General features: G+C 40.3%; 1 protein-coding gene across 1 annotated transcript in view; it reads right to left on the bottom strand.

Moving 5' to 3' along the window:
* Positions 1 to 10,813, bottom strand: part of LOC126460663 (serine/threonine-protein phosphatase 2A 56 kDa regulatory subunit gamma isoform) — a 338,372-nt gene extending 327,559 nt beyond the window's left edge. The window contains exons 1-2 of the mRNA XM_050095932.1: positions 10,705 to 10,813; positions 10,375 to 10,434 (exon numbers count right to left, since the gene is read on the bottom strand). Of these exons, the coding sequence (XP_049951889.1) occupies positions 10,375 to 10,434; positions 10,705 to 10,779 (135 nt within the window). The 5' untranslated portion in view covers positions 10,780 to 10,813. The remainder of the gene's footprint in view (positions 1 to 10,374; positions 10,435 to 10,704) is intronic.
* Positions 10,814 to 25,125: the final 14,312 nt, after the last annotated feature.

Below are 25,125 nucleotides of genomic sequence, written 5' to 3'. Positions count from 1 at the left end.
ACTACCACAAGCTCTTACAGTGCTATTCTCACAAACAATAAGAAACAATTTGGAAACAAACATCCTCCATTGGAAAACACCACTGCATAATCCAACAAGTCCTCTGCAGACATGTTTCATCTGAAATATGCACTCCACTCATTAAGTTACAAAACACAAACACACTTACGTCACTGGTAAAAGCAGGTGGGTGGTAGCGCAAACAATATCACGAAAATGATAGGTTGCTACTCACCATACTAAGGAGTCAAGTCACACACAAGCACAACAAAAAAGAATACTATACATTTAAGCCTTCGGCCAAAACACCTTCCAAAACAGAAAACACACACACACACACACACACACACCTGTGCCCTGTGGCTGCTATGGCAGGGCTGTTGTATCAGAGAGCGCACACTGCAGTGAGCCATTGTAGTAAGAGATTCGGACACACATGCCCAAGTGCAATATGGCATTTTAGTACCTTTTTTAAATTTTTTTTGTGTGAGTATCATGGTTCTCACAGCCCCAGAGTCACTAATAATTTTAGGTTTGTACTCCTGTCAGTTTTTCATTCCACAGCATTATTTGCGTACAGACCCATTATTGCTTTCCTGCATTGTTGCTACAGTCTTTACTCAGTGTTGTTTGCGTGATGAAGATTCTGCGTCTTTATTCTGTGATAGCTCAGACAAATTTTTACCAGAGGAGAACAGAAGCGAAACCAGAAGTTCTGATGATGGAATCACATCAGTGAAGGTAGGAAGAAGATTTTTACTTCCACATTCGGTCAAAGAACCAGACTTCACAGCTGTAAAAATCAGCCAACAAAGCACCTCTTACCATGTTAGTGCCACAACTACTGCAGTTGATTCAGGTTGTTGGGCCTGAGTCAGTTACCTGCTATGCGGACGATACAAACTTAATCAGCACAGATTGCGATTTATCAAAGCTACACCAGAAATCACAGGACCCTCACGTTAACACTAAACTGGTTCTCAGCTAACAAACTTTTATGTAATCCAGAGAAAACTCAGCATCTGCAGTTGGGACTGGCTATTGAGGTAGAACCAAAATCCATAAAACTGCTTGGAATACACATTGGTTCCAAACTTAACTGGCAACCCCATATCAACCAGGTCTGCAAAAAGTTATTGAGGGTGTCCTATCTTATCTGGAAACTGTCTGATCTAGTGAGTAACAAATATCTCAGAACAGCTTACTTTGGACTTTTCAAGTCTGATATCTTATGGGCTGTTACTATGGGGCAATTCATGTCATGTCAGTGATGTACTACTGATGCAAATGGAGGTGCTACGAATAATGTGCAAGGTCGGTCCAAGGGAACATTGATGTCCCTTATTCATCAAAATGGAAATAATGACAGTGATAAATCTTTATATTTCTGCATCAATGATACATGCTAAAAAGAACAGAACAAAATTTACCACCAGAAAGAACATACACTTACATGACACCAGAAACAAAGAGAGTATTGACATTCCTAGACATAGGCTGACAAAAACAGGCAACTCTCACAAACTTAACTGTTTGAAGTTATTTAACAAATTACCACATACTGCACTTAATAAACCTTTCAATGATTTCAAAAGTAAATTGCACAAATGGTTAATAGACAATCCACACTACAGTCTCTCAGAATTCATAGATACTTTTAACATAGAAATTGAGTTTTGAGTCTATGATTCCAATACTGTATATTGATTAATGGGGTCGACAGAAGCGTCCGATCCCACGCGTCTGCTTTGACCCGTGACGTACGGGTGTTGTCGCATGTGACGTGATGACGGCGCGGAGTTTGGCTTGTGAGTGTGGCTTGTTTGTAGATGTTGTCATGTTGCGGTTTGTTGTGCTATCTGGTGGTATGTTTAGGGTTTTCATTTGTGTGGAATTCGTTTCAGTGAGTTAACGATTTTGTGTGAAGGTTAATTTAGTGTTGTTCGCTGTAGATCGTGTGGTAATTTTAGTAAAATTAATCGGTTGTTATTTTTGTTCAGGAATGGATATGACGCATAAAATTAACAGTGTGCAGGTCAAGGGAAGTGTTCGATCCCAATGTGTGGCTGTGTATGTTGATATTGGTATCGGCAGATGTTTTTGTGCTATATAGGCCAAGGGAAGTGTTTGATCCTAATTTATGGATTCGGGAGCTGCTGTTGAGCTATATAGGTCAAGGGAAGTGTCCGATTCCATATGATATTGTGTTTAGTGGTATTTGGGGAGATTTGTGATGTGTTTTTTTCGTCTTTTTGAGTGGTTTTGTATGGGGGTGGGTGTCTAAATTTGTTTATATTTAGTTTGCCCCCACCCAAAAACACCCCATTTCCCGCGCTTGTCCCGTTAGTGTCATTAGGCTTTTTGCGGAAAGTGTGTGTGTTTGTTTTTCGATGTATTTTCGTCCTCATAATGTGTACGTACCGACTTTATATGCGCCATATTTGAATCGTGGTTTATGGTCGTTTCCGCCATATTTGTGACATCATGGGTCAAAGCAGACGGGCAGGATCAGACGGTTCCATATTTCCGATTAATGTAGCATAAATAATTTGTACTTGTAATGTAAACACTGACTAATGCAGTAACTCTTTAAGTATCTTGACATAATTGTAATGCCTATTTCACTGCATGTGGTCAACGGCAAATAAATAATCTGAATAAATAAAGGTTCAATTGAAGTAGGCCTAAGCGTAATATCAGAAAGTACTGAAGATGAAGATGACACAATTAGAACAAATTCTAATGAGATTGTCTGGGGGCCAGTTATGGGTAAAAATATGAAAAACTTTACATTTATTCATTCCAGTTCTGTTGTAAATGCTTCTGTTGCACTAACTCTCAAAGGCAAGACACCATACGATTTCTTCAAATATTTTGTAACTCATGAAATTTTAAAATGCGTGACTCAACAAACTAATTTGTACGCAAAACAAGTCTTAGAAAGTCATTCAGTAACTTAATTCATGACTGAAAAAGTGGACCAATGTCAGCAAAACTCAAATGGAACAATTTTTAGGATTTTTGTTATGTATGTCACTAAATGTAAACCCGAGGATTCCAAATTATTGGTCAAGAAATATGCTCTATCACAACAATGTAAAAAATGTTATGTCACACAATCGTTTTGAACTGCTTTTACGTACGTGGCATTTTTCCGATAATCAGTGCCCACCGGAAAACCGCCTATTCAAAATTCAACCTCTTATTGATAAATTACTGCAGAGATTTCAAAGTGCAGTGGTGCCGGAGAAAGAAGTTTGCATTGACGAAACACCTGTGCCATTTCGAGGAAGACTAAGTTTCATTCAGTATATAAAGAATAAGCACCATAAATTTGGAATTAAATTGTTCAAACTTTGTCTAAAGGGTGACTACACCTGGAATATGAAAGTTTACTGTGGGAAGAATGCGAATCCTGGTGTTCCTCTTGCCACTTCTGTTATGAGCCTTATGAGTGGATTACTAAATGAGGGCAGAATCTTATATACAGAGCACACCAGCTTCTTGAACAATCAACACATATAGTTGGTACTGTAAGATCAAATAGAAAACTGAATCCTCAAGACGCTGTACAGGCAAAACTGAAGAAGGGGGAACACAAAGCAAAGGAAAGTACCACAGGTATAGTAGTACTGAAATGGAGAGATAAGAGGGATGTTCTGATGCTGAGTAATGTTCATGGAAAAGAAGCAGAAGTTCAAACCAGGAAGGGCACAATGAAAAAAACCAGCAATGATAATTGACTATAATCAGTTAAAATCTTTTGTAGATCTTTCTGACCAAATGAAGTCATACTCACATTGCCTAAGGCGGGGTGTGAAATGGTGCAGGAAGCTTGCAGCTGAATTGTTGACAGGATCGGCACTGGTAAATGCTCATGTGATTTACCGATATATCAACAACAAGATTATCTCAATCACAGAATTCAAAGAGGAAGTGACTTTGAGACTACTCCATACAGAAGATGCCGATGAGCCTGAGACATCTCTCACCAAAGCCACCGCATTACCTTCAGGTTGTGCACTTGTGAATATGGGAGCAGCCAGACAGTGTGCTACGAAAAAATGAAGAATGAATTTGGATGAGAGCAAGCTGTCAAGAAATGCAAACTAACTGCATGGAAATGTAAGACTTGCGACTCATATTTTTGCGTAGAGTGTTTTTCCATAAAGCACAGTGCATTCAGGTGTTAGAGAAACAAAGTGGAATGACCCAAATTTTTCAGTTTCATTGTTGTTGCAATTAGAGTTGAAGAATGTAAATAGAACTGTGTGTAAGTAACATGTCAAACTAAATAATAAAAAGAGGAAAAGTCCAATACGATTGAGTCATGTGAGTGATATATAACTCACGAATTCAAATGTCAATAACTGCTCTTGAGCTCTTGAAAACCATAGGCCACAAATATGATTTGTTACTGGGGCATAACCTACTAAACACCGAGTCACAGCACGCTCCTGTGAGTTACAACTGCACCACGGAGCTTTAAATGAAAAAATATCCGTGAGCAGAATTTACTTCACGTGGCCCCCAGAGAACAATTCTTGTGAGTTATATTTAACTCACGTGGCAGTCAATGTGTTAAAAAGTGCTATGCTGAAATCTCTACACCACAAGCATTGCACATCGGTAGTGTCCCCCTGCTGAAAACTAAATCCAAGCACCGAGGACAATATTCAGTATGGAAATGTGTGAATAGGACTTCATTCAGTCTTGATAGACAGTACTAGCTACAGCACAACTGGACCTCTTACAGTCTAATTTAAACTAGTTATCACGTGGCAGGTAGCAGCCTGCTCGGCTCCTGCCACTTATAAACCAATGGGAAACTGGTACTGTCAGCTCCCACTTTGTTGTCACTTCTGCTGCTCTGCCTAAAAGCACTGTGTCAGCCAGTCCTCAGTGAGCCATTGTTATGATATATTCAGGAGATTAAGCTTTGCGTGCCTTAAAATGTGTGATGAAAGTTTTCAAAAAAACAGCAAAGTACTAGAAAACTTTCAAAAAGTGTCAGGACACGATTATCCACAGACAGTTGCGTGAATTTGTGTGTTCCACGAGAGAGGATGGAGGAGCACCTCTCCTTCCCGTGGATAAGGAGGTGAAGTGAACTGCAGCTGCTCTACAAATCAGCAAGCTATCAATGACAAGAATCTGCAAAGAGAGATTTGTGAAAGCAAGAGTCACACACACCAGGGAGAAGAGGCAACCCTGAGAAGAGGGTCACAAATCTCCGAGTCTTTTCTGTTCAGGAAGATGCAATCTGTCATCAGATATATTCCATCCTTATTCATGGAAGTGTTATGTGACACAAAAAGCCTCTACCCTCGTAGCAGCAGACCTATTTCACGACAGCAAACTGTTCTTGTTACAAGTCTTGAAAAAGTTAGGATTCCGCTAATCCATTTCTGGCTGAAAGTTATTAATGGACTGCCAAGATATTCCAGCCTGGTGATGCCACTTTCTTAGTGAAATGACCACGAACAAATTCTGAAATTATCGTTTGACCTGATGAAATGTGGGTGAATGGGGGCGGGCAGTTTTAAAAAAAGGTCGTACAGACTATGCAATTAGCAGTAGTATGGCAGCCCTAATAGGCAGAAGAAAAGAATAATTATAACACATTCTGGAAATTCAAAGGTTTTCACTTCTAACTGTCTACTGTTATTCTCTTCAAACATGAAAGCCCCCTCTACCATGTGACATGTTTTACGACACTGTGCTTCAAACCTTAACAAAAAAAACCAACTCTACAACTATCGTGTATAATACTCCATATCATTCGGTTGTACAGGACAAGGAACCCACAAAGGCAACAAAGACTAGAGACACGTAAGATACGGTTTGACAGAAACCTGACAAGGGCAGAATTATCATACTTGCATCTTAACATGAGCTTAAGGACCCAGTTTACTCTCTGGATGAGACAGCAAAAAAAATATGGACATTAAATGCTTAGTCTGCCTCCCTAACATTGTCACATCAACACAACAGAATTGATTTGAGCTCAAAAGTCATATCGCTCCACAAAAAAATTCCATCGGCCAAAGTGTGGAACAGCTTATGAAGGAGGTAGTTCAAAAAGTGACACACAACCAAAATGTACTGGATCATGTGAAAGAAGTGATAAAGGACACATGGAACAATGAAGGTGTGTTCAACAGTGAGTCACAGACTTGATAATATCTGTCACCACAAGCAGGGACACCAAAAGTTCCACAGACAGATTCAGAATCAAACAATGTCTTCTCATTATCTGATTACTAGATAGTGTATAGTGAACTTTAATGAATTTCTTATTTCCATTAAATCCTGCGTTTGTGAGTATTTTGATCACTATCACTTTCCCTTTCCACATACCAAGATGTTATTTCACATGTGTAACAGTTTATGAGATTTGCAATGATAAGGAAGAAAATTTTCTGGACACGAAGGTTTCTCCAATTTCAATAAACAATGTAACACTGGCCCTAATTAAAATCAAGAAAAGATTTCAGACGTGCTTATAGATACCACTGAGAGCAACTCTACACGTACATTTGAGGATTTTTACATTATGTGCACTTTCAACTTCAAACTTGTTACAAGTTAAATACAGACAATTGCATAAAAATGCTGTTTTCAGAAGCATATATACAGAAAACACAACGCAGTACAAAAATATGAAGATTTGTAGCCGAGCAAGATACTTTAGTAATCAATGAAAAAAGTATTACTGTGAGAAAAGACTGTAGCTTCATTTCTCAATCTTCCAGCCACTCGTACTGTGACATAATCCCCTCCCTCAACTGGCAGACTGATACACAGAGGAGTGACGGAGTGGCTTGTGCTCTCAGGCACTGACCAAACAGACCTCAGATGTTTCATTTCATGGCAACCGCTTACCCACGTGAAGGAAGCAGTCATCTTATGCAGTTTTTAGTGCACAAAAGGAGTCTGAGCTGACACTAAATTCTGTGTGCTGGGTGCTTCACCAACATCTCAAAACTGACCCCCCCTCCCCCCCCAAGCTAGTACAAATACTGAAGGACTATCAGGGAAATTAGAAATACTTTCTTTACAACCAAACAAAGACTAATGTTTCAATGTTACGCCAAAAGACATAGCAAAATTATTCTGTAAAGAAGACAATTCCATACAACTGGAACAACTTGCTCTACTGCACATTAAGAGACTGATGCAACAAAACGAAAAATAGACTGACCATCCAACTGTAATGCTCAAAATGAAAGCTGCCACTGTGCTTTACTAGGCAGTGTAATAATCAATGTGGTATGTCAGACCTAACTCTGACCTGAATTGCCTAACAGATTATAAGCATATATTCTAATGTTTATGAAGGGTAGTGTAATTTTAGGGTCATCGGAAGCGTCCGATTCCATCTGTCTGCTGTGACCCGTGACATAATGGTGGTGTGATGTGCGACGTCAATACAGCATGGAGTTTTTGAGCTGGTTGTGTTTGTAGATGTCATGTTGTATGTGATGTTGCTCTCTGGTGGTGGATGTGGACATGCTGATTTTAATGTGTGGTATTGGGTTTCACTGTGCTAATGTAATTTTGAGTTTAGGTAGTTGATGTGGTAAAATGGGTTATGGAAGTGTTTTCAGTGAGTTATTAAGGTTTTCTGTGTTTGCCATTTTTGTTATATCTGATTAGTTCTATGTTTGTTGTGCGGAAAGAAGTCTAATTTTTTTTAATTGCATTTTTGTTACATATAGATATGAAAGTTCATGAGAGGAAGGGGGAGGGGGGGGGGGAGGGAGAGAGGGAGAGAGAGAGAGAGAGAGAGAGAGAGAGAGAGAGAGAGAGAGAGAGGTAGTTTTGGTATAGTGATTGTGATGTTGTGTGTGTTATGGTAGGTTGGTTGTGTTTTAATTGGTGTAGTGGTTGTGGGATTTTTGAGTTTTGGGTTGTTGGGATATGGGTCCAGTTTTTGGAGTTGTGGGTAACAGTTTTTGGTATCGATAGGTATGAGCTATAAAGATCAAGGGAAATCTCCAGTTCCACTTTTTGGGGTTGTAGATGTTGGTTTTCTGGTATCAGTAGCAGCAGTTGAGCTATACAGGTCAAGGGAACTGTCCGATTACTGTGGTTTTGTTGGTGTAGCGTAAAGCTGTATTTTTTTATATTATTTGTTCTGTGATGGTGCAGTGTTCTTTAATTTTTGTATACTTAGCTTGTCCCCGCCCTAAATGCCCAATTTTTGTTGGCATGTGTATATTTGGCATCATTCTGTATACACTGGAATACTTCCACCATATTGATGACAGAATGGGTCAAAGCAGACAGATGGAATCTGCATTCATCCATTGCTCTCCCTCTACAAGTTTTACCCCCCCCCCCCCTCCCCAACCACAATTCTGTCTAAGATGAAACTGGTGATCCCTTGATGTCTCAGAATGTGTCCTATCAACAGATTCCTTCTTTTCATCAAGCTGGGTTACAAATTTCTTTTCTTCCCAATTGTATTCAGTATCTCCTCATTAGTTATGCACTCTACCAATCTAATTCTCAGAATTCTTCTGTATTATCACATTTCAATGTCTTCTCTCCTGCTCTAGTCTAAACTATTTTATCATCCATTCTCACTTCCATATACAGCTACACTTCAGACCAACACCTACAGAAAATACTTCTCAACACTTAAATATATTTTCAATGTTAAACTATTATGCTTCAGAAACGTTTTTCTTGCCATTGTCAGTCTACATTTTATATCCTCTCTACTTCAGATATCATCAGTTATTTTGCCACCCAAGTAGCAAAACTCATGTACTATCATTAGTCTTGTTTCCTAATCTAATTTCCTCCACATCGCCCGATTTAATTCAATTAGCTACCACTATCACTACTCATATTCATAGTTTCAGAGACCGCTTTAGATATACAATATAGGTATTTGGATGACATGGCATGAATTTAACGCACTTTAGTACAGTGGAGAATAGGCCTGTATACACACCAATCTTACACTTCCATTAGGCATCAATGTAGCAGGCCATTCACAAGTAGGTCCTATGGAGTAGTACATCGTGCTCTACAAGTCACAATGGAAACAAGGAAACTGGATAGCTTTCCCTGTTGATGCCCATGTAGTCTCTGGCTGCAATGGCGAGTCTGTTATTCCATGAAAAGTTAGTTGCTCTCCTGACAAACAACAGGAGATACTGTCAGAAGCTCAGATTTTCTTAGAGAATTAATGTGACAAATGCACCAAGAATATTTAATACATATGAAACTAAAATAGAAGTCACAAGTAGCTGACAAGTATTCGTGGTGATTACTACTGAACACAATTACTGGAAGTTTTCACCTTGTGACAGTGTGACAAGGGCTAATGTGAAATCCAGTGTACAAAAAGTTGCTTGACAATGAAGAGGGAATCGATATGGATGGTAATAGCTGACAACTTTAGTGCATAAGCTGCTAACTGTAATGCATAAAAGACCAAAGATGCCATCTGTCCGGCAGTGTATGTGAAATGGCTGAATGAATTATTTTTTAATGGTGCCTCCCACATCTATTGATGGGACGTTCGCTTATTAATAAATCAATTCTACTGCTTTCCATGGAAGGTTAATTAAATTAAAATTCGCATGCTGCTGAATCCTCAGAAATTAAATCTGTGCTGAGCAATCATATTTTATTATCCCAAATTTCATTTACAATAGAGCACAAAAGTTATTATTAAGAAATAATACACACTAAAAGATGGCAAGGGCATACATACAACCAACCATCACAAGAGAAAGCCATAATAACAGCAAAACATTAGTTGTCATTCAGTGATGTACAAATGCAGCTTGCAATTCAGAGCGAAGGAAGTCTCTAAAAAGTTGGAATATCAAAGCAAACTGACGAAATGACATATTTTGCTTCGATTGCTTGACCTTTATCAGTTATCTACCAATAAACATTTTTCCACCATTTGCCATTTATACAAGACACTGTTTGTCAACATGCACTCTAACTCTCGTACGACTAACGAACAATTTTGTGGTTATCTTTTCTGCTACGTAGTGGGTGCCGACGCAGCTAATACGAATTTGTTCGCTGTGGAGTGTAGATATGGTACCCGAAATGCTATTACGTGAGATTTCAAACGCCAATCAATTGTCACATTAAAACAATGTGTTGTATAATGCATTCAGAAACAGTCACGAGGAAAATAATCATCATAAACTCAGCACCTTCAATAATATGCCAATTATAGATATCTCACCTACTAACGCATACGGAAACCGGATAGGGTTATGAGAGAGTCTCATTTCAACAACTGTCTCAATAACTATGTTAGTCACTATACTTTGGTTACATTACCACCGCTAATCTATAGTGTCTACACACTTGTCAAATATTTATTTCACTCACTTCATCATTCTCTGTCGCATCTTTTCCATTTTTCCCATTGCCCGACTTCTTAACTGGTTCCTGAAAACAAGTACACAAATTACTGCAGTTGAGCTTGTAACACAGAGAACAAGTTTTGTATAGTTGTATAACCTGCTTGCTGTTACAATAATCGGTATGAAACAACTCTTACAACCAAAAACATGACACGGCGTCAATGCTACACCCTCTTTGCTGTTCTTCGACGTATTATTAATCTACAGATACAAAAATTAATTGTAAGATATAGTTACGTGTACGCAGGCGTCACAAATCCCAACGGTCTTTCAGATAATAGAATTTTCTGATTACCTTCTCCTTCTTAGTTTTATTAGGCATTTTACGATATCTTACAACATTTAACGACAACACTAACACTTGCAACATGCATGAGTACTACTATTGGTCAGCCATGATCACGTGGTCAAATCAAAGATCACTTGCAGCACCGCCGCTGTTATAATCTCTAAAGTTTGTTTTTCCGATTACTATTCAATTATTAAACACACTCTCTCTCTCTCTCTTCATCTTTGACACTGTTTTTCCAGCTAATTTGTTTCTCCATCTTCCAAGGAGCAGATTGCAAATCAACACTCAACATTGCGGAGACCAACCGTGTCGCAATTGATTCCAAGTTCTACCTCAACAGTCACATTCTGCAATCACAGCAGTGTAGTCTCTCATTTTACGTGTTCGTTTGTGAATGTGTCTATATTTTTTAAAAATATCCTGTGCCGCGTTTTCTTCATAATTTTACTTTCATTCCCACGTTCTTTTTCTGTCAAGTTGCAAATTGAAGTGGCGTGCAAGATTGATCAAGACTCAGAATCAAGTGTGGGCATAAACTCGTACCTGAATCTTCCCAACGATCTCCGGACTCATCGTCAGATGTAAATGCTCACATTAAACAAAAATTCGCTAGTACAACTGTTCCCCAATCACACTGTCATCACTGAAAGAAACTTCAGTCATCCAATAATCCACTGAGAAAATTCACAGATATGTAAACGGTGAGCGGAGCAAGGCATCCAGCGAAACATTACTAAATGGCTTCTCTGAAACCTACCAAGAACAGATAATTTAGGAGACCTTCACCATTCAAAATAGCGACATGTTAGTCCTAACTGGATGGCTTCCCATCTTTAATGACGTGTGTATTGAAACTGATATCAACAACCCTTAGGCAATTGTTCAAAAATGGTTCAAATGGCTCTGAGCACTATGGGACTTAACATCTGAGGTCATCAGTCCCCTAGAACTTAGAACTACTTAAACCTAACTAACCTAAGGACAGCACATACATCCATGCCCGAGGCAGGATTCGAACCTGCGACCATAGCAAGGCAATTGTAGCAGCAGTGATTATTAATGTACACAATGATCACTAACCTACGAAGGATAGCAAAAGCAAGGGGGAAGACTTAAATATTTAGTCAGTTAGACAAAAAAAAAGTTGCGACACACCTCAAAGAGAAACTGAAAACCTTTGCCTCTGGATGGGAGCATATAGAGGAATCATAGAGAGATAAGTATGTAGCAAAATAGTTTATGCTGGGAGGGGCCATGGAGGGCTCTCCACAGTATACAGACTCTGCAAAGAAACCTGTTAAGAACCAGATACTGTTGAATGATAAGTAAAAGTTGTCAGATGTGCCACATATATCACACAGGAGCTGAAATCCAAGGTTGAAAAGTAAATAATGAAACACTTAACTCTGTTTTCAAATGTTCCTTTTCTAAGGAAGAAGTGAAGCACTGCACAATTTTACTTCTTGTGCCACCGCAAAGATGAGTGATACAGATGTTAGAGCTGGTCTTGTTGAGAAAGACCTGAAATCATTAAAATTAAACAATGCTCCAAGGCCCAATGTGATCATTGTCAGATTCCATACAGAATCACTGACTGCCTTAGCTCCCCTTTTAACAATACTATATCATGGAGTCCTTAAACAGAAAGCTATGTCCAGTGAGTGGAAAAAATGTAGATCACACCACATAAAGATTAGAGCCAGTCACATTGAGAAACTGTTGAGATCATTAAAATTAAACATTGCTCCAGTGACCAATGTGAGTATTACCAGATTCTGTACAGAACCTCCAGTAGACTTAGCTCCCCTTTTAACTATAATATATCATGCAGCCCTTGAACAGAAAGCTGTTCCCAGAGAGTAGGGAAAAAAACACAATCAAACCTTTCCATAAAAAGGTTTACAAGTGATCTATGAAACTACAGTCTGATCTCATTGACATCTATTCTATACTCAAACATAACAATGTATCTCAAACAGAATGACCTCCACCATATCAGACAGCATGGCTTCTAAAAACATCGACCATTTCAAACCCAAATTGTGCTTTTCTCACTAGACGTACTGGAAGCTATGGATCAAGGGAATCAGGTAGATGCAGTATTTATTGACTTCCAAAATGCATTTGACTCACTACCACAACAAGAGTTCCTAACAAAAGTGTGATTATATGAGTTATGAAACAAAACTTGTGATCAGCTTCAGGTTTTCTTGGTAGGTAGGGTGCAGCATGTTATCTCAGATGGAGAATCGTCGAGTGATATGGGAGTAAGATCAGACAGCCATGGGCAAGCGTGTAGGGACTACTGCAGTTTATTTTTGATACTGATGACCTGCCAGACAGCGTAAGTAGCAATCTAAGATTTTTCATAGATGACGAAGTAGTCTAAATGAAGTGCTATCTGAAAATAGCTGCACAAATATGCAATCATATCATGATATGATTTCAAAATGGTACAAAGACTGATAACTTATTTTAAATGTAGATACCATAAAATTATACATTTCAGAATATAAAAAACATGTGTCCTATGAAGATAATATCAGTTATTTTCAACTATAATCAGCCAACTCATACAAATAACTGGGTGTAACAATTTGTAAAAATATCGACTCATACGTAAGGTGGTAGACCATGGTTCATGGACAGGATATTGAGAAAACGCAGTCTGTCTACAAAGGAGACAGTATATAAATCGTTTGTGTGTCCCATCTCAGAATATTGATAAACCGTGTAAGACCCATGGTAAAGAGGATAGAGAGGGGATACTGAATGTATACAGATGAAGGTGATACAGAGGTTTGCAAGTTTGTTTGACTCACAGTAGGGTGTCATGGTATTGCTGAAAAACCTAAATCGGCTACTCTTGGAGATAGACGCTTATTACCATGCGAAAACGTATGTACAAAACTTTTTGAGTCAGTATTAAGTAAAGATCCTATGGGCATTCTTTAGCGCCTAGTTATCGCTCCCATTAGAACCATGAAGATAAATCTGGACTAAACACAGCACCTACACAGACACTTAAGCAGTCATTTCTCCCATACTGTAACACAACTGGAGGGTGTGGAACTGTGGTGGCCACAGTGTGGCATAGTGGTCAGTACACCAGCCGACTGGACTGCGGTGCTGTGAGTCGCCAGTTCAAACCTGACCACACTTGTTTTGTGTATTTATCTTTTCTGTGAGTTTCTTGAAATATTTTGTATTTGTAACGTTTGCATATTCTGGAATAGTCCATGTTTCAACGAATATCAGTATTCTGGAAAATTCAACACTTGTATAAATAACTGCACTCTCCATCCATTCTTTTCTGGCTGTACGTTGGTGTTTGTAAGTTTTTCATTGGTGACCCTGCGTCTGGATTTGGACTTGAGAGTGGTTATGACATGATATTGTTTTGTGGAAGCGCCAGGTACTTAAATTCATGTATAGCACTGTGGCTCGAATTAGGCAAAGTAAACCCTTGGTCCACATGAACAGGAACTGGAAAACAATCAGTATATCGTTTCTTAGATCTATTTATTCCAGAGACAGATGAATTCCAAAGCAGCAGTAAGCCAGCTGTATATCAAGCACACATCAGCGTTTTCCAGAAATGGTGATCAGGACCAGATGAAATAGTTGAAAGGATTTGACTGGGTCGCCAAATAAAACAGGTTGGATGACATGATGTGTTTGGCAAATGTGTACTGTTACTTGGGTGGCACTGCCCAGCATTGGTTCAAGAAAAACCAAGCTCAATAGCTGAAATAAATGACAGGCCAAACGGAAGAAAATCAGCAACAAGTTTGCTTAGCAGAAGGACAATTGAAGAACAGAGCAGAATGTCATGGGAAAATGAAACAGTAGTACACACAGAATGTTTTGGCCCTCTGCCAAATTGTGAATCCAAACATGAGAAAAGCTGTATAATCTCATATATTATTATAGGTGTTGCAGAAGACATGACAAGGCTCTTCTGGTGAAGGACATCACAACAACTGAAGAGTTCATCAATTAGTGCCAGCACATAGGGGAAATGCAACAGAAAAAGTCAGATGAAACAAGTATGACGGACTTGTGAATGTGGTCCCTCTGGCAGTTGTGGAAGACAAACAAGATATCGCCCCTCTTATGTCCCAAGTAGTAAGAAAAGAGATACAGTATCTTATGGCAACAAGGACTGCAAAAGCACGATATAGCACTGGAAGTAAATCAGGTGATACTGAGATAATTAGATCGAGAAACAAGATGTTTAAAGTAGTAGATGAGTTTTGCTATTTGGGCACCAAAATAACTGATGGTGGCTGAAGTAGAGGGGATATAAAATGTAGACTGGCAATGACAAGAAAAGTGTTCCTGAAGAAGAGAAATTTGTTAACATCAAGTATATATATATAAGTGTAAAGAAGTCTTTTCTGAAAGTATTTGTATAGAGTGCAGCCATGTATGCAAGTGAAACATGGACAATAAACAGTTTAGACAAAAAGAGAACAGAAGATTTTTAAATATGGTGATACAGAAGAATGCTGAAGATTAGATGAGTAGTTCATGTAACTAATGAGGAGGTACTGAATAGAACTGGGGAGGCAAGAAATTTCTTGTACAGCTTGACCAAAAGAGAGGATAGTAATAAATAACAATAAAAAACTAAATCGGTTGATAGGGCACATTCTGAGACATCAAGGATCACCACTTTAGTATTGGAGAGAACTGTGTGAGATAAAAATCGTAGAGGGATACCACGAGATGAATACAGTAAGGAGATTCAGAAAGATTTAGGTTGCAGTAGTTATTCAGAGATGAAGAGGCTCATGCAGAATATAGTAGCATGGAGAGCTGTATCAAACCAGTCTTGACACTAAAAACCAGAACAACAACAACAACAACAAGATAGACAATGTTGAAGAAGAGGTGTATAGATCGCTTACAGCAACTCCGCCACAAACTGAACACACCAGGGACAGGTTCCCAAATATGTGAATGGCTCAAAGGCGTCTTAAGTATTACAACACAGCATTTCTTCCTTGGCAGTAAGTGTTCATCAGGGACAAGGGTATCGTCAGAGCGCCCCAGGAAAGTCTGGACCACTCTTGTTCTCTGTATACGTAAACTATATGACGATCAGTGTGAGAAGCAATCTGCAATTATCTATTGATGATGCTGTAGCATATGGGAAAGTATCGTCGTTGACTGATTGTTGAAGGACACAGAATGAATTAGACAGAATTTATAATTGGTGTAATCAATGGCAGCTTGCTCTAGATGTAAATAAATGTTAATTGATGCTGATGAGGAGCTAAAATAATCTTACAGTGTTCGAATATGGCATTAGCGGTGTGCTGCTTGACACAGTCACGTCGATTAAGTATCCAGGTGCGACGTTGTAAAGAGGTGTGAAATGGGACAAGCGTGCAAGGAAGGCACTAAGAGAAACAAATGGTACACTTCATTTATTGGGAGAATTTTATGAAATGGTAGCTTGTGTAAAGGTGATCGCGTGTAGGACCACAGTGCGACACATCATCGAGCACCGCTCAAGTGTTTGAGACCCCACCAGGAAGCCGCGTGATCTGTGGCGCCTTGTCACCCTCGGGCGTGGGTGTGTGTGTTGTTCTTAGCGTAAGTTAGTTTAAGTTACATTAATTAATGTGTAAGAGTAGGGACCGATGACCTCATTAGTTTGGTCCCATAGAACCTTACCACAATAATACCCCACCAGGCTGGATTAAGCCAAGACACCGAAGGAATTTAGAAGTGTTCTGCCAGATTTGTTACCAGTAGGTTCAATCAACACATGAGTATTATGCAGTTGCTTCATGAACTCAAATGGGAATCACTGAAGGGAAGATAATATTCTTTTCGTGAAACATTATGGAGAAAATTTAGTGAACTCTCATTTGGAGCTGACTGCAGTAGAATTCTATTGTCACTAAGTACATTATGCATAAGGACTGTGAAAACTAGATAAGAGAAATTAGGGCTCATGTGAGAGTGTGTAGATAGGTTTCTTTCCCTCGCTGCATTTGTGAGTAGAACATGAAAGGAAACGACTGGTAGTGATGCAAGGTATCCGCCACCATGTATCACATGGTGGCCAGCAGGGTATGTAAGTAGATGTAGATGTGGATGTAGAAAAATGTACTCAGCCAAACGGACTTATATTGCAGCACCCAACCAATACAGGTACAACAGACTTCTGTGCCAAGTAAAATGTTCTACAGAATAATGGACGTTTGGAGGCCAGAGGACAATACTTTCCTGCATTTCCACTGTGGACGGCCTGGACACGTCGTACATTACTTCAGAGGAAGAAGGCGAGTTTCACAGCGACTGCTATGCCGGCAGCCAACAACAATCACAGCACTCCTGTTCAAGCCAGTCAACTGCGGGTGATTACAGTCGAATGGTGGGATGAAGCCTATCACTGCAACCTGGACGTGAACACTCTTCAGCATGTCATAGTTTTTCCCCACTCACGTAGTCAAACACTTCAGAAAAACTGAGCGAGTTGACCATATGTGGTTGAGGCCACTACAGATGAAAACCCTCCACAGATGTCATCCTGCAAGACGTATGGAAATCTCACTGACCTCATCATCGACGGCCAGCCTGTCTGAGCGCTTCTGCACTGGTGAGGCAGGCGTTCCACTCACTGCTCTGGTGCTTCCAAATGTTGCACAGGTGCGAATTAGATCTCTTGTGATCAATTAGCCCTCCCATCCCACAACCATGTCTTAAACACTGTGTGATGTCTGATCCCTGATGATGGAACTAAAAGCCACTGAAACTAGTTTGCAATGAAAGATTTATTATTCATAACTGAAGTGAATTTCCAATCACATCAATATGATCGTCAGTTATAGTTATCCTTCGAATTACGCTATGTGTGGAGATTTCGTCGATTGAAAAGCCCACTTGGGCTCAAAAAATATGTCTAGATGCCAGCGACGACGCTTTCAAATCCAGAGTGCAGAAAAGATAGGCCAAGTGGCCAATGATGAAACAACCATATCAACACTGGGGATCATTTACTAACTAATCAGCACTCACTGAGAGGGTCATCAGCTGAACAATGGATGACCCACGAGGAAGTGAAGAAGATGCTGCAGGATGACATCACTCAAACTTCAGAGAGTCCTCTGTGTCCTCCGATGGAACTTTTTCAGAAGAAGTGTAACACATGGCGTTCCTGCATCGACTACCAATGACTGATCAGAATCCATTCCCACACATTGACGGCACCCTAGAATGCTTGAAAGAGACAAAGTGCTTCTCAGCAATGGACATAGGCAAATTGAGGTTGAAGAGGCTGACTGGGAAAAACTGCCTTAATAACCCCTGGCGGTCTCTTTGAGTTCAAAGTCATGGTGTTTGGACTGTGTAACGCTGCAGCCACATTTGAAGGTATGATGGACAGCCCGCTTCGACATCTTAAATGGATCATGTGTCGTTTGCCATCGAGTTGATATTCTCTTTTTTTTCTCAATGAATTTTCAAAACATCTAAGCCGCCTGTCAACCATGTTGAAGAGCATTCAAACGACAGGCCTTCACCTCAATCCAAAAAATTCCTTCTCGCCACCCCAGACACAAAAATCTCCATCCATCTAGTGATATTGGAGTCTGTCCTAATCCAAAGAAAATAAGAGAAGTCTCATATTTCCCGATTCTTGGCAGATTCGTGACTTGAGAAGTTTTCTCGAAACGTGCTCTTACTTGCAGTGATTCATAAGGGATTTCTGTACAAAGGCACGTCCCTTGCAACAACCGCTACAGGGAGAGGCCAAATTTTTTTGGCCTTAAGGAGGTCCTAAGATATTTTCCAGTTCTATCGTTGTATGACACGAATGCCAAAAACCGAACATCACACACATCACTAAGGGTGATGAAAAGGTGATAGCATGTGCTTCTATAGTGCTCTTAAAGACCTTCAGTCACTGCTCAGATACCGAGAAAGAGTGCCTTGCAGTTCTCTGAAACATAACAAGTTGTGGGCATATTTATTTGGGAAAGCATTCACTGCTGTGCTGGACCTCCGTTCTCTATGCTGGCTCTCTGGCCTGAATAATCTGACGGTTCGACTGGCGAGCAGTGAGACTTGACAAGTACAATGTCATAGTGGAACACGACAGTTCACGCAAACATAAGGAATCCTTTGCAGAACACAGCTGTGTAGATGAAAGCTCGGTCATCGTTGCATTAAATGACATTGCTGCTGAACAGTAGAAAAATTCAGCACTGCTGAAAACCATAGAAGGCTTGAAGAAGGAGGAACCGATGAGAGGGATTTTTAATTAACAAGCGGAGAACTGCATAAAAAATTGTGATTCAGTGGGATGGAAGTGGTTGCTCGTCATCCCAACTCATTTATGGGAGCTATCCTGAAGTGCTTCCACTACGCTCCAACTTTTGGTCACCTAGTATTTGTGAAGACTGTAGACTGTGTCAGCAGCAGGTATCAGTAGCCAGATCTCTCTACTGATTCACAAGACAGTATCTGAGCCACTGTTGGAATACCAACGACGGCAAAGAGTGTCGCATTTACCTCTGAGGTGTCTCGTACCGATCCTACCTTCAGCAGCACCATTTCACCGAATTGTAATTGATCTCTTCATGAGGTTTTCGAAGTCGATAAAGGGGGTATCGAGATAAAGGGGGTATCGATGGATGATAGTCTGCTCAGAATACTTCACCCACTACATTGTCATCAAATCTGTGCCCACAGCTGAAGCTCAATAAACTGCAACGTTCCTTTTAGAAGACATCACTTTGAAGCATATAGCACCCCGTGTGATGATCTCTGAATGTAGAAAAGTGTTCCAGTCAAAACTAGTATCAGAGGTAACGTCTCTTTGTCTCATCGTCCACACGATGGCAGCTGCCCAATGGTCTCACAGAAGGCTTTAACAAGACGTTGGCATATATGTTCTGCGGCTACGGTTTCAGGTTCGAATCCTGCCTCGGGCATGGAAGTGTGTGACGTCCTTAGATTATTTAGGTTTAAGTAGTTCTAAGTCTAGGGGACTGATGACCTCAGATGTTAAGTCCCATAGTGCTTCGATCCTTTTGAGCCATATATGTTCTCCATATAGCTTTATGTCGAAAAGCGAACTGGGATACACGATATTGCCCCTCGGGTTATCTGCATACAACACAGCGAAGACAAAGCAAATTCATTCTTCCCCAGGTTGCGAGAGCAAACGAATACAGATTTACTGTTCATGTTCCAGCTAGACAGTACTCAACATGACGAGATGAAACATATCGCCAGGACAGAACAAATAAGGCAACTGGCTTGCATATGAAGCTGGACGCCAAGGAGAAAGGACTAGAGCGTTATAGCGTCGAGCACAGGCCAGTGAGACACAGCCCACAAGACTTGGCATGGATTTTTACGCTTTTGTGGAAAGCAGGACTGTGCAATGAATAACTAAAGTGCTACTTTGCACTGTATCGTATCCTTCGTCGCTTATCGGACGTCGCATATGAAGTTGAGAATTATGACCCTTCATCAAGAAGACAAAAGTGTAAAGATATCGTCCATGCCCTCTGTATGAAACCCTGCTGCAGTCCAGAGGCGCAGATCGACGACGGACGTTCAAGGAAACTGAGGACCTACAGTGCAATCGCCAAGCTTTGATGTTAGGAGCTGGCTTCGATGGTCACTGTAATGAAGAAGGTGGTGGTGGTGGTTAGTGTTTAACGTCTCGTCGACAACGAGGTCATTAGAGACGGAGCGCAAGCTCGGGTTAGGGAAGGATTGGGAAGGAAATCGGCCGTGCCCTTTCAGAGGAACCATCCCGGCATTTGCCTGAAACGATTTAGGGAAATCACGGAAAACCTAAATCAGGATGGCTGGAGACGGGATTGAACCGTCGTCCTCCTGAATGCGAGTCCAGTGTGCTAACCACTGCGCCACCTCGCAATGAAGAAGGTGTAACAACACAACCTGAATGCGAGAATCCGCCAATGACGTGATCCAGAGGACCACTGACAAAAACTAGACCGAAGGTGCTGTTGTAGGCTCCAACGAGAGCTTCTGAAACAGTGGGTCACTGTTCCTCCAGTACAGGAAGCAATGCTGCGAGCTTTGGTGTATGCAGTGTGGTGCAGTGGTTAACTTCACTGGCTGGTGTGCTGTGGCTCACCAGTTGAAACCCAACAACCAGCAGTTATTTGTTATTTAGTATTCTCATTTCTGGAAGGTGCTTGAAATATCTAATGTTTCTATATTTTCAAATGTTCCATGTTTATATAAATTGCAGCATTCTGGAATATTTGGTGTTTGTATAAACAGCTGCACCGTCCATCCTTGTGTTGAGTTCTATTCTGGCTGTACAATGTTGTATGTAATAAACATGTGTTTCTTTCACATGTTACATTTCACTAAAATAATATTTCTTGTCTATACACATTTTAACTAATCTGATTAATTTTGATGGTATTTTAAATTCCTTCATTATACTTAGGAGTGTCTGTTGGTGAATGCTATCATAGGCCTTTTTAAAATCTACGAATAATATGTGGACATCTACACTGAATTCCCATGTCTTCTCAGTTACTTGTCTTAGGGTGAATAAGTGATCTAATGTGGATCCATTTCTGTGGAAATCACATTGGTAGTCCCCAATCAGTTCTTCTGTTATTGGAATCAGCCTGTTTAATAGGCAACTCGATGAGATTTTGTAGGTGACATCCAGTAAGGCAATTCCTCTGTAGTTATCACAAACAAGTCGATCATTCTTAAATATGGGGCACACAATTGTAGTTTTCCAATCTGCAGGAATGGTTTCCGTCTTCCAAATTGTTTCTATTAATGCCTGTATTTCTAATTCCAGTTGTGGGCCTCCATTCTTTAATAATTCAGCGTGTATCTGGTCTTCGCCAGAAGCCTTGTTATCCTTTACTTTCTTTATTGCTTGCTGTATTTCATTTATTGGTGGCGTAGTAACTGTATCAGCTGTATCAATTATATCAGGTTCTTCCAATTCGAAGTAAGAGTGTGGGGCATTGCAGTTGAGAAGTTGTGAAAAGTATGTCTTCCATCCTTTTTGTATGTCACTTTTGCTAGTCAATATTTTCCCAAACTGATCCTTTATAAACTGTTCGGTTTTATTGATTTTACCAAAGGATTTTTTTAAAATTTGGATACATCTGTATTGTCCTGTGATGTTGGAAATCATCCTCTGCTTCTCTGATCATATTGTTATAGTATTTCCTTTTGTCTTGTCTTAGGGTTCTTTGCGTTTCTTGGTGGAGTTTATAGTATCTTTCCTTCAATGTCACATTGTCCTTTTCTTTAATCCATGCATTCCTCACATTTCTTCTTTCCAGCACTTTTTCGTGACATTTTATGTTAAACCATATTTCATTAGGTCGTTTTCTTTTACCTTGATTTTGGAAGCTGCTTCTTGAATACAACCCTACAGGTGTTTCCATCTGCTTTCGACATCCTGTGGTTCTGTATTGGTCCGTCTCGGTTTTGTTAGACTGCTCTCAATTTCATTTGTAAAATTTTCTTTTATATTTACTTTCCCCAGGTTTCCTAGGTTATATCTTGCAATTTCTTCTCTATTTCTATTTACTTTCCTTTTAAGTTTCACTGTTGGCTGTAGAATTCTTCCTTCGTGTTGTCATCCTTATCTTCTGTGGGCGTGTGTGCATTTAGAAATGTAATGTCTAACCATTGCATCTGAATAGTTACGTATGATATACGGTTATTCACATGTTTGAACTCCCTTATTGAGTCATCTACTGATTTGTGAAGTTTTTGACTTTCAGTGCGTAGTGCCTAAGCTGTATGTTCGTCTGCTTTCGTTGTTCATTATTTTCAACAAGTAAATAATAATTAAGCTGCAGGTAAAACTCTCGAGCCTGAACACGTCAACAAATTAGATGATTTCCGATCCGATGGAAGTATCAGTTAAGCGAGCAATGTCCCCGCGAGCGCCGCCCCCGGGTAGTGGTGCCGGCGATGTGCTGTGCTAGGAGCAGCCGGTGCTGCCCCCCCCCCCCCCCCCCCCACTGCCTCACCACTCCTCTCCAGGGCAGGTGCACGGCCGTTCCCGACAGTCACCACTCCAATCATCAACTTACCGTGTGCAAACAGTACACACACACTATCATCCCATGATATCAAGACTATAGTGACGATGTTTGGTTTCATTTCGTACACCAGAGGTTCTTATTCGCTAGCCTGAAAAGCTGAGTCAACATCCCCCTGTAATGAATGAGATATTAAGTTCAGCAAGTGTTAGTATTATGTATTGCATACAAAGAAAGACTTGTAACTTTTGTAATGATTGTAAAACTTTGATCTATAGTTCAATAGTCTCATCTCATTACTGCTATCACTGTAGTGTACTTGGTTTTATGATAGCATGTTTATAAGCTATGGAGTTTGGTTTTGCTGAAATTGTAGCAGCCATATTAGAATCAACGCTCAGTGCCGTCATTATAGCCCTTTCAAGTTCTTTTAGACACTCTTGGTTGTAAAATGCCTCCCTAGCGAGTCATAATCTCTGCTTCACCTGCCACCACCAATGTCTCTACATTCAGCTCAGGCTGCTGCTACGGATACGATACATCCCTTTCTACTCCCCCTCTGTGTAACATGTCAGATTGTAATGTCACAAATAAACACACATTACAGATGAATACATGCAACATATTTCATAAATACCTATCTCCCCAGTGGGTAGTACAGCACAGGCCATAGATTTGCATGGACAAATGCCTAGTAATGTTAAAATATTTGAAAATACGAATGATCCTAAACTGCGCAAAACATTTAAACTCCCAATGTGTGGGAAGTCATGTATAGTTCTGTAGGTACGAAATGTATAAAAGAAATAGTAAAACGACTCATGCACATCAACTGTAGCTTTATAGAAAACATCTATCCAATTCAGTGAATAACAGTATAGTCAAACCAGTCCTTAAAAAGGAGAACAAGGAAAAGATTTCCAAATAATCACCAATTTCACTGACGCCAGCTTGGACGGAGCGTTGACAGACCCGCACCAGGTGAAATGTACCAGTTTTCGTGCTCTCATAAAAATAATTTTTCAGATTATAGTAACAGCTAGTTCAGTACAAATTATTCTGTAAATATGTGTATTAGCGTGTTTCTTCAGCATACTATTAAAGGTTTCTCTTTTCTTTAGTTATTATTCCAGAAAACACGAAAAGACTGTAAAGTCTGGTTGTAGTCGTATTAGTGTTGACGTTTTGGCGCAATAAACGTAGAGAATCCAGCTTAATCGTTCTTTTTTTATTTGCAGCAGTTTAAGCAGAATGTACCCCTTCTTTATTAAGCTCATATTTCTGGACAGTAGAGCACATTTTAAGTTTCTTTATCCAGAACCTTTACAATGGTAATTTGCTTTCACACTGTTTGCACACATTAAAATTATGTAGAAAGATACGTTTTATTGTTAACAAGTTAGTTAACAAATACTGCATTTAAGTGAGCTGTGAGTTCTTGATAACACATTGTAAGCTTTCAGGACTAGTACTGACAGCTCTCAGCTGATACACGTCTACAGAGCAGCCAGTTAATTGCTATCCCTTTCTGTGTTTTGCCACGTAGTATATTTATTAAATTTCTCTGTTTAGGAGACGTAATCTCGCGGTTTTGTAAGTGTAAATTTATTCAGTCTGTAGCACAATAGTTGCCCACTTAACAGCCAGCAACGTTGCTCATTAATGCATCAGAGTCCACTGGCGACACGTCAGGAGCATAGCAAGTAGAATATCCGGGACTGTCTGCTTTTATAGTACACTTCTTCAGTTAGTCTTGAAAATGGAATGAAATGTCGTGTGGCTAGGGCCTCCCGTCGGGTAGACCGTTCGCCTGGTGCAGGTCTTTCGAGTTGACGCCACTTTGGCGACCTGCGCGTCGATGGGGATGAAATGATGATGATTAGGACAACACAACAGCCAGTCCCTGAGCGGAGAAAATCTCCGACCCAGCCGGGAATCGAAACCGGGCCCTTAGGATTGACACTCAGCTACCGGGGGCGGACTAGTTAGTCTTGCTAGCATGGCTAGGATGTGTGCGCAGTGTGTGTGTGTGTGTGTGTGTGGGCGCAGGAGGAGCTGGCTGCAGTTTTCAAACAGCTGAATGTGCTCTTAGCTACGGTTAGTCACCTTCATCATGCAACCTCGGGGTCTTGTGGTGGCACAGAATGTGGCGCCTCAAGAGATCCGCTTCTGAAGCATCTCCTAGTGCACCCGATGCATTGGATCTACCCTCACAGCAGGGTGAGTGGCGGGTGGCAACACCTCTGCATCACTTGAGGCAGAGAGCGAATGTGCAGACTGGTCGCCCGGCCTCGCCCATTCACACTGTGAATGGACAGGTGGCTGCTCACTCAGCAGGGTCCGAGCACACGGGGGGAGCGATTTCCTAGTTATTGGGAGCTCCAATGTTATTCGC

Source organism: Schistocerca serialis, chromosome 1 (assembly GCF_023864345.2).
Source record: "Schistocerca serialis cubense isolate TAMUIC-IGC-003099 chromosome 1, iqSchSeri2.2, whole genome shotgun sequence".
Classification (NCBI taxonomy): Eukaryota; Metazoa; Arthropoda; class Insecta; order Orthoptera; family Acrididae; genus Schistocerca; species Schistocerca serialis.
Note: the sequence above shows the minus strand (reverse complement) of the source record. Positions and strands in the feature narration are given on the sequence as shown.